Here is a 10,712-nt window from a genome sequence, read left to right on the forward strand (position 1 = left end):
GGAGGCACAGCCGAGCAAGGTCGCGTGAACTTTATATCCACCTGAGTTTGCAGTTTCACCGAAACTTCTGGAACGCCTCTTGTGAACCCGATTACACTTTGATGCTACTTAAAGGTTACAACAGATTGCTGCAGACTTGCCAGGCTCTTTGTGAGGGATCCGTTCCGTCTGCTCCAGTTAAAAGATGGGGAACTTGTACATCAAGGCACGTATGAAAGAGCTTGAATTCCAAGATCGAGGGCTGGGATTTGATGGGGTTTTTTTGGAGAGAGGGAGAGAAACTATATGAGCCAGAGAGGCTTTGTTTGAAAAAGTTGCCAGCACCTTACGTTTCCACGAGAAAAACTTTTTTTGCACATAGAACTGTAACAAATAAGAAAAATGCACAGCTAGTTACAAAGGGCTGGTGACCTGTTCTTTGCAGAATAGACTTTCTTGTCTTGCAATAGCAAGGACGATGCATGACACTTGGAAATCGGTTCTGTCTATAACAATGCACGGTTTTTATTGCTGCATTTGAGCAACTGAACACAAAAAGGGCTTTTTCTGAGAGCCTGAAAGAAGCGAGTGGCTGGGGAGAAGTTGGTATAAAGATTTCTCCTGTGCCCGGTTTCCTCCCTTTGTGCTGAAGTCTTGGGGAAAAAATGTCACCCGTTTGCCTAAAAGCTGGTCTTCCCTTCTGCAGATTGTTGCTCTCCTTGGAGGTTTCAAGTTCTTCTGACCATCATCAATAGAAGCTGCTGTCTCCTGCGAGGCCAGGCTGTTGGGCTGGCAGTATTTTGAGGATTTCTTTTCAGCAAAACAGTCCTTCCAGCAGATGGGTCAGCAGCAAAAAGGAAGCCGAGCTGCTAAAGCAGGACTGTTTACCTTGGCTGAGCTATGAGTTTTCTGCAGTTTTTTCAGGTGTTAAAAGAGCAAACAGGTTCCCCAGAAGAAAGGTAAGAGAGTGGAAGAGGGGACAGGGCTAAGGAGGAAGAGGCATCTGCCTTGAGAAAACATTTGCTCTGGAAATAAGAACGGGAGGAGCAAAAAAATATGAATGTCAGGGGAAAAAAAAAATGAGCTGAATGTTTAAAAGATTGCACAACCAATGCTACCGTGTGCTTGTGGTGATCCTTGCTGGAGCAGAAACAGGGGGATACATTCAAGGAGTCAGAAAGAGATGCACTTATTAAGGCAGTCTTTAAAAGTGTTAGCCTGATACTACCTGTCTGGGAAATTACAGCACCCAGAAGGATGTTATAGTTTATGCTATTAGAAATCAACTATAAAATTTGCTCAAAGTCCGTTTGGCTTTCACACACCGCAGAGAGAGGAGCTTTTCATCCTAACCATTCCTAGTGACTTTCAGGTATTGCCAGAACACCAGAACAAGCCCTTGACAAACCTTAGGTATTACCAGTCAGCTTAAATTGCAGTCCTGCCTCTGAATTTCCCATCTGCAAGCAGAGATCTCATCTCACCTTGTTCTCCAAAGCAGGGGGAGGGAAGAAGGAGGGCAATACTTAGATTTTTTTGAAGTGGCTGGCCGCCATCCTGGAGCTCGTGAAGCACCTTGCTGATTTTGTGGGACCCTGTTAGCGTTCAAGGCTTTGCTAGAGAAGGTCCAGTTTCAGAGCCGAGCAAAGCAATGAAGCGTGCGAAGGCATTGCCCAATAAATGGAGTATTGGGTGTTTTCAGTGAGCAAGGAGACAGCTGTCGGAACTGGACGCTGCTTTGGAAACCACGGCCTTTTGTCATCAGCTCAAAGGTAGGTCTCTTCCGCCGTCTTACAACTGAATCTAAAGCCCTCAATTCATTTGGGATCAGGTTGCCAGTTAGCAAAGCACCTGGAAGCTGTTCAACCGTCTCTCCTGCTAAGCCGTTAATGGATTTATTTATTTATTTTGGCGGGGTAATTAGGCGTGGAGGAGAAAATTAAGCATTTTAAAGAACTTGTAAGAAGGTTCTCCAGAAGGTTTGGTAGCACCAGCACAGCTTGGACAATTCTGATCTGGGCTGCCTCCCCTTGGGGCCCAGGGCGAGTGGTTGGGCAGCTCCTTCTTTTTGCCAGGAGAACTCGTTTCTCCTCGCTGATTGTTCCCGAGAGCTGGGTAAACAGTGCCACTGCTCCTGGGCTCTGGCAAGCAGAAACAGGCTTGGCTTCTGCCAGGCATGTGCAGAAGGGCAGAACCGTGTGTTTCTGCAGCCAAACCCCTCGGCTGAAAAGAGCATTTGTGGCTACGCCGGAGCACTCGCGGGCAATTAGTACGTTTTGCTTATGTGACTTCTTTTTGAGTAATTTACTGACAACCATAATGCTGTGCCAGAGCTCTGGCTCATTAAAGAGAAGACGACCCTCTCCTAAAGGAGATATTTCGCTGTATAAGCCCCACGATCTTCCTCAGACCCCTGGAAAGAGGGGCTGGTCGTAAAAATACAGCTCTGTTGACTGCGCTGAGAGGTGGTTGGGTGTTAGTTGGGCAGGATGAGTGTCACGGCTCTTACTACAGTGATGCTACGATTAGAGAAAGCAAGGAGGGAGAAAAAGAGGGAGTCCAAGCGCCATCCCGGTACGGCAGGGGGCGTCGTGACCGTGGGTGTGATTCCTGCAGGCAGGGCTGATGGGCATCGCAGCTCACCCAAGCTCCCCGATGCGACCGACAACATGGACCATATAATATTTTTTTAATCTTGACAACAAAATGAAACTCTGCACCGAGCTCCTCTTTTATAAAAACATGGGAAAGAGGCATAAGCTGGCTGGGGTGTCTTTGCATTGTAAATACTCACTGAAGCCTATCAGCTCTTTTGAGCCTGTGAATCAGGGGCTTGGGTGGTTTAGTAGAATTAGGATGAATCTAGCGAAGAGAAGGTCAAGGTCAGCTATTAATGCCCGTTTTTGAAAGACTCCTTCTCTCTGTCCTCTCCCAACCTTCCGCTTTGTGCAATACTAGCATCGCTTTGCGTCCCCTGAAGCACATTTGAAATCTGTCTGGATTAAACAGGTCGCCTGAGCCCACACCAGTTGACAAGTCGGGAAACTCCCCTCCGATTGGGGACATAGACTGAAATCCGAGAGTAAAAAGACACGTGTGTGATTTCCCCCCTCCCCTCGCAACCCCCCCAATCCCTCCCAGTCACTCACACCTCCCCATTAAGCTTTTGTGTTCACTTATGGAGGTAAGCATCCAGCCACAGATCACCAGATTTCTTTAGGGACCTGTGGAAAGAAAACAAGGAGAAGTTTGTTTGGCGTGCGCATCTTGCCTACGTCCTATGAGTTTTTTTCTACAGAAACACTTGTTACCGAATTTAATACAAACCCTTAGGACACCAAATGCCTTTCCCCAGTGTAGCGGCTAAAATCACAGAATCATTGAGGTTGGAAAAGAGCTCTAAGATCATCAAGTCCAACCGTCAACACAACACCACTGTGACCACTAAACCAAAGTGCCACGTCTACGTGTTTTTTGAATGCCTCCAGAGAGAAGGGCTCCACCACTTCCCTAGGAAGCCTGTTCCAATGCCTCCAGTACCACTCTTTCAGTAAAGAAATTTTTCCTAATATATATATATAAAAAGAGCTAGAGTGAGGAAGAATTTCATGTGATGCCCACTGCATTATCTGTAGTCCCGAGCGGAATGGCCACATTGCACCTCTGAAGGAGATTCCCCAATTCCCCTTGGGAATTGTTCTGCAGAATTTCCCGTTTGCCTCATCTCCACACGTATTATGTGAGCGGTTCGAGCCCCCAAACCCTCCGATAAACAGGATGCAGCCTGGAGGCTGGAAATGCAGCTTTAGGTGGTTTATCTTGGGAGGGTGAGTGATTTCTGAGAACTCGTGTGGGGAGATGGGCTCTGTATGGTGGGATAGTGGGCATCACCCCCCTCCAGCTCTCGGGCTTACATGTGTTTTCCCATCCAAGTTGGATAAGAGAAACGAAGGAGGTTTTGAAAGAGTTTTCAGCCCTTCTGCCTGTTGGAGCCAATCTCCTTTAATTTGCATTTGCTTAGGATGGTTTGTGAGTGGAGATCCCTGGCACGTGGAATACCTCCTCACGTTCCCCATCATGAATTACTCCCCTTGGAGTAACTGAACTGGAAATGTTAACCCAGAGGCTGCCTGATAAGACTATCAGAGCAGGCTTCACCTCTGTCCGCAGGGAAGAGCCCTTTGCTGCTGGCAGGGCTCGCAGGGGATGCATCGCAGGCTGTAACCTGACTCATTCTCCTTTGATTCGTCTCACTTCGCAGCCTGAAGAGATGCTGCCAACTGGAAAGCACGACTCACCAGCTGGCAGAATGGCGTTTAAAAAGGTATTACTGAAAAAAAAGGTCCCTTATTACATCAGGTGAGTACCCATCTCCATACTCAGTGTCCGGTGCTCTGGGGGACAGGTAAGAAGATTATTAACCTAGCCACCCCAAATTACAACCTGGTTATTTCTGAAGGGTCTGTAGTGTCCTGAATCGTCTGTACTAGAAAATATAGGATGTTCAGGCAAGAACGGATTGCAAGCTGCAGATGATGCCAGAATGACCTTACCCAATGATGTCTATGAATGCTTTTCCAAGAGGCTTCTCCTCATAATGGACTCCATACTTGGCACATAATGACTTCACCAGAGGTTTCACCTTCCAGAAATTGTGCCGTGGCATTGTTGGAAACAGGCTTGAAGAGAGAGAGAGAAAACAAACCTGAGGAAACGCAAGAGATTGGCCCCAAGGGATGGGCATTTCTGCCTCCTCACGGGGATTAATTATTGATGCCTTCTCCTCAAGAGTGTCCCACACCACAGTCACGCGCTCTACAACGCCGAAGGGGAGAGGAAATTTCTGAAACAGGTACTAATTTCAACTATTTAGCTTAGGATTTGAGTGGACAGCCATCGCAAATGGTAAACACGTACTGCTGGCTCCTAATTAACCCCCAAATTAAAGTTGCGCAAGGGAAAGCTGAAGCATTCGATAGCAAGAGAGAAAGATGCCTGTGGGGGAAGCAGACTGTGACCCCCAGGAGTCTGGGACTCTCTTGGTACCAGAGATCCTGCCCCATCCCACGCCTGTGCCTGTAGCAGCCTCTTGCTCCCCTCAAGCCCAGTGCTGTGACAACCCGGGAACGGCCAAACGATTCTGGGTCCATACTCACTGGTGCTCGATTTGAAAATTCAGGTGCCCTGTGAACCAGTCGTTGAAAAAGGACTGCTCGATGTTGCAGGTGGCTGCCAGCTGTGAGGGCAAGCAAGAAACTGTGAAGATAAGTGATATCTCGCCCTAAAACCACAACGAAGCTCCTCTTGGAGCTCCTCATCCCACTTGGGTTTTTTGCCAAGCTTGCTTTGAGTGCAGGGTCTGAATATTCTGGAAATATTTCTCAGCTACTCTATGACTGTAAAATTAGGCAGTCTTTCTTAAAATCCTCTTACCGTCTGAACTGGCTAAGCTGTGATTTCTACACAGAAACCACAGGAGGTGCGTTCTCCTCGCTCCCTCAAGATGCATCAATAAACCCACATCTCTGAATTTTCATTGGGGCTCTTCTGCTTGCTCATGTGTATCTGCCAAAAATCCCTCATGCAGGAAAGCCAAATCACTCTTCTCAAACCTGATACTGCCTCAGATCTGAAGGAAACTTTTGATTGTCAAATTACAGAATTCTGGACTTCGTCCTCAGCGTTGCTGGCTCTGGGGAAAACATCTTTATGGGTCATGGGTGGAGAAAATATACTAGTGCCTGGCGATGTAGTAACCCATCCATTCTTAGAGTAAATTTCTAATCTGTTTTGGGGTGGATGAGGGGTATTCTTGTGTTCTTTCCCCTTCCAGTTACCTGAGAGCTAAGCCAGTCTCTGTGCTTCTCACGATCAATTTCCATTGGAATGTGATTCATCTGGGTGACCCACACAAACCAGTGACTCTCCAGAAACCTTCGAAAACAGGCAAAAAGGCACAACAGTTTATACTGCGGATCAGGATATGAGGTAAGGAGAGTGGGGGTTATGGGCAGCAGCTGGAGATGCAACCCTTGAGGAAGGTGTTTCTCTTGAGGTGTCGCAGCAAATACCCCTCTTTCTGTGGAAACCAGAGAGAATCACTTGTGTAATGGATTTCCCTTTAGATTTGTTTTCTGGAAAAGGAGCAGGTAATCTGAATTTGCAATTTTGCCTTTCTTCTTGACCAAAATATGGAAGTTTTGGAAGTAATGGGTTGGACATCATAAATTTTTCAGCTCGATTCCAGACCAGAAAGGTTGGCCAGGCACTTACACCAATGTAAGTCTTCTGAATTTCCTCTTTTCTTTCGGTCCGAAAGTGTTTTGAAACTACGAAAACTGAAGTCGTGAATGGTGATGTTAAATTTTGGGGAGGCAGAAGTTCTAGTTTGTCAAGGCTTTTGTACACCTGTTGCCATTTCTTTTTTGCTCCAGAAAAGATTTTTTTTTAAAATTTTTAAATGTTTTCCACTGTGATGGAGTGTTTTCCTAAAACTAATGGTGACTGTGGGATTAAATGCCATCCTTTGGTATTAGCCAGTGTGCGGGCCACCCAGTCTTCCATACTGGGAGAAGTGGTGAGCAAAGCACATACAGAGCTGGGAGGGCTCAGTAAGATGGGAAGAGGGTGGCCTGAGGCACTCCAGAAGGCTCCAGCCTTGACCGAAGCGGAGAAAAAAAATGCATAAATGTGTTGGGGTAGGACAGCGTGTGAGAACAGGGAAGGAGGAAAGAAAAGAGAACCCTGGCTGGACCATCCCAAGGGCAGGAGAAGATGCTGAGCACCAGAACCAGCTCTGCTGCGGGGACATAGGACTGGGAGATGGGAAGAGGGAAGGGAATAGCCAAGATCGCACATGGCGAGGTCGATGGCTGCGGAGAACCGAAACAGGGGCACAGCAGAGCTGAGACTCGGTTTGTCTGGCACTGGAAGGGGAGGGGAGAGCAGCAGGGATGCCCTTTATCCTCCTACCTGACAAAAGTGAGGAGAAACAGGGATCCCAGAACGCCGTAGAATGGGATGTATGTGATGAAGTAGCGGATGTAGTAGCTGATGGCCCAGGCTAGGTCCTAGGGGAAGAGAGAAGACATGAGCCGTCACTGGGCCTATCTCATCCAACGCGTCCTTGCTGGGGATGTTAATTAACACATCAAAGCGCGGTCCCTGCCCACTGGCCTCCCTCCATACACAAGCGTCGTTTCTTAACGAGCCAGCCAGACCCCATGAAGATGGAGGGAACGTTTCACTCACCGCCCAGAACCTGCGCTTGATCATGGTCGAGATGATTTGGATTTGGAAATAGACGGGGATGAGCAGAGGTGGGAAGACTGCAAAGCAAAGGGAAAACAGTTTGGCCATCAGAGGGGTGGAAAAGGCGCCGGGATGTGGGAGTGAGCCGGTGATTTAGGGCTGGTTCTAGGGAAAGTCTGGTTCTGGTGATGGGGTGAGGTGATGGTGATGAGGATGGGTTGCCTTTCTGTGCAGAAAGGAGGCTCTGCTTGACACCTCCGTTCATTTTGATGTGTCCAAGAGCTTTCACTGGCATCATGCACTTTTTCCATGGAGGCACAGAGGTTATTTCCCAGCCTCCTGGCCGTGCTTGGCAACGTTCAACGTGCTCAGACATAAGTATATGCTGAACTGATTTTGGGACCTGCACAGGGGATGGTGGTCCTGGGGAAGGGAAGGATGACTTAAGGAGCTGTTCTGCTGGAGAGGTCAGCTGGCATTCAGGGAAAAAGGCAGAGTATGGAGAAAATACTCACTGAGGAAGAAGTACTCGTGCTGGTGGTTGTAAGGCAGGTACTTCAGCTTCTTCTTGCCATACTGCAGGACACAGAGGAGAAAGCTCAGGCTTGGCTTATGACTCTTACAGGTAAGAGCTGCTTTTCTGTGGTATTTCTTTATTTATTGGCTGGAGAGTTTTGATTAAATTCCCACCATCAGGTAAAATGTGTTTTGGTATGGTTAAACAGCTTGACTTTGCAATTGTGCTGGGTGTAAATTCCTTTGTGTAAGAGACTGTGGTAAATGTCTCAACCTTGCTGAAGAAACAGTTCGCCTGAACCTTGCTGAAATTCCCCGAAGAAACTGTTTGTCTCAATCTTGCTGAAATTCTCTGTGAAGAAACTTCAAGGCTGCGGTTTGCAAGCCTAACGGTGTAACCGCTGATAAGGCAGCTGTCTTGCATAAGGCAGCTGTCTTGCAAGCGCAAAAGCCCAACAGGATGCAAGCCCAAGGGTGTGCAAGTTGTTAGGTCATGCTATGGGCCCTCCAGACATCCATGCGTGCTCCACCCGACCGAGGCGACGCTGGGGGGGCTGAAGATCGCTCCTGAGGACCTTTAGCATGTGCTAAACAGGAGGAGGGTAGGCAAAGCAGCTCTTGGGACACTATATAATGCCACCGTGAACAACTACACTTTGGAGATCTCTCCTGCCGAATCGAAACAGGCGGACCTGCGAGATGTCACCTGATCTGTGGTGGTAGCTATACTTCTTGCTATCTTGTTTTACTGCTTCGCTTTTCCTTTTTCCTTATCTTTCTTATCGCTCTCCAGTGGTTGTTAGTCAAGAATAGGTTTTGCTGTTGTGACATCTGACACTGTCGTGTCTTAAAACGAATCACCCTGACTCTAACCTCTATCAGGTAAAAAGCGGGTCTAGACACTTTGTAAAGTTTTCTGGTTCGATATTCAGACAATTTCTATTTACTTGGGAATATTTTACTGCACTTCTCTGCCTCTGACTCCAGCAAGAGCTGTTATCACCTCCATCATTAGAAATAAAAAAGTGATAAGCACAAAGTCTGACCTTTGGTAAGTCCCTGCCATTAGCCAGGACTTGTAAAAATCTTGCTTTACCAACAGTGGGAAAACTAGCGTGGGCCTTAGCTGTTGCTACAGCGAGTCACACAGATGTGCTTAAATCTACAATATCATGTCACTAGTTTGACATGTAAGCGATAAGAAATCGAGCACTGTCACTGGTCTGGGCTGACTCCTGTACCACCATGGTCCACCTCGAGAGAGCGGGTGGAGAGAAGTTGCTCCAAACCCAGGTTTGGACCTTGGACCACACCTTTGGACTTTGCATTCTTGCAGGTGCCCATTTCTTTTCAGTGAAAAGAGGGAGCCAAAAGCACCTGCTCTCCTAACCTCATCTCCGAAATTAAATACTCAGAGCCGTGCAGGCGTGTCTTTTTGGAGCTCCAGGAGTGTTCACGCAAGGAGCTGATGCACGGGCAATCTGGATTGCTGTGGACTTTGCATTTTTGCTTCCAGCATCGTAACTTCCCAATGAATGTAAGTCTTGTAGCACCAATAAATCATTTACTCTGGTCTGAGCTCTGAAAGGCTGTGTGCTTAGCATCATCTGGAAAAGAATTATATGCTGGCCTAACATTTCAGATATTTTGTAGGACAGAGAACCAGTTGTCCTTGTTGTCCTAAATGTTTATATTCTTACTTTTCCCTTGAAATCTTGGAACTTTTAAATGTGTTTTTAATGTGCTTTTAAACACATTTATCAGGCACAAGGTTTTTCCAATGGCTGGTACCCACACACTGATTTACATCTTCTTGATACTGGCTTTTTTATACCCCAGGAGAAGGATTTCTTTTTAGTTGTATCAAAGAGCCCTTCTGCCTCTTGAAAATGTGTGCAAGCCATTCTCTGTACATCTCCATCTACCAGTACGTACATCCCCTATATATGCCTGGAGCTGCTTTCTCAATAGTGGAAAAGCTGGCTGAGAAACCACGAGCTTTTTTCATGTTGCATTCCCCCGTGTTGTGCTGAAGATGTTTCTTTTCTTGCTTTCTGATTTTAAAACTGGAAATTTGTAAAAAAAGACCAAGGATGGCACATGGTTTAAGTCCTTTGAGTAGGTTTTGACACAGTAGACAGTAAATATTTTGGCTCTAGGAGGACAGATTGAATTAAAATGCTAAGGCATAGCCTGTTATTTCATGTGCAGCAGGTCAGTACATAGTTGATATAAGAAAGTATTGCTTATGCAAGCAATATCCCTTCAACCAATACCAGCCAGCTCCTGGTTTTGCATTGGCATTCTCTGAAGGGCTTTAGGATGATGGTTTTCCATGTTTTACCCACTTTGCCTTACCTCAACAGGCTGGGTATCTCCAAGGACAAAAATATGCAGCATGTTCACATCTGGGTCCTTCTGGAATATGTTGGGCTTGGCGTGGTGTTGGAAGTGACGATGGTTCCACCAGTTTGCAGAGGCACCCTGGGCAGATACAAGAACGAGGAGTTAATCCAAGGGAAGCTACAGTTCCTCTAATGGTAGGATTTCCCATTAATTTCTATAAAATAGAACAGTGCGACTCAGATGATGGCCAAACTGTTTATTCTGCTTTTGAAATAGCAATAAGCAGCCAGTAGCTGGGTTGTCAGTTGCTATGAGACCGCTGCTTTCAGAGAGCTGCTTTGCCCTTGCTGTGGATCATCCATATTGAAAGAACAGAGAATAAATATATTCTGAGTTGCGTGCCACCATGCCTTCCCCCGTGTGAAGTCGTTATTAGCAGCTGAACCAGGAAATCATAGAGCCGTTTAGGTTGGAAAAGACCTTTAAGGTCATTGAGCCCAACCACGTCCACCACTATAAACCCCTTTGCTGCCTTACTCTTATACTGGTTTCCCCCTGTGAGGAACCAGTCAAGACAAAGAGGGTTTGGCAGAATGGGCAAAGCTATGTGTGTGTCCCCC

General features: G+C 46.8%; 1 protein-coding gene across 1 annotated transcript in view; it reads right to left on the reverse strand.

Annotated features, from left to right (window-relative positions):
• Positions 1-2,956: 2,956 nt before the first annotated feature.
• The window catches only part of LOC104271174 (fatty acid desaturase 2-like), a gene marked incomplete at its 5' end in the record, with an annotated part of 10,404 nt that continues 2,648 nt past the window's right edge, over positions 2,957-10,712 (reverse strand). Inside the window, 8 exons of the mRNA XM_009865772.1 lie at positions 2,957-3,203; positions 4,533-4,658; positions 5,136-5,215; positions 5,817-5,913; positions 6,952-7,049; positions 7,231-7,307; positions 7,746-7,806; positions 10,105-10,230. Of these exons, the coding sequence (XP_009864074.1) occupies positions 3,152-3,203; positions 4,533-4,658; positions 5,136-5,215; positions 5,817-5,913; positions 6,952-7,049; positions 7,231-7,307; positions 7,746-7,806; positions 10,105-10,230 (717 nt within the window). The remainder of the gene's footprint in view (positions 3,204-4,532; positions 4,659-5,135; positions 5,216-5,816; positions 5,914-6,951; positions 7,050-7,230; positions 7,308-7,745; positions 7,807-10,104; positions 10,231-10,712) is intronic.

The sequence above is a fragment of the Apaloderma vittatum genome, unplaced genomic scaffold (assembly GCF_000703405.1).
Source record: "Apaloderma vittatum isolate BGI_N311 unplaced genomic scaffold, ASM70340v1 scaffold8933, whole genome shotgun sequence".
Classification (NCBI taxonomy): domain Eukaryota; kingdom Metazoa; phylum Chordata; class Aves; order Trogoniformes; family Trogonidae; genus Apaloderma; species Apaloderma vittatum.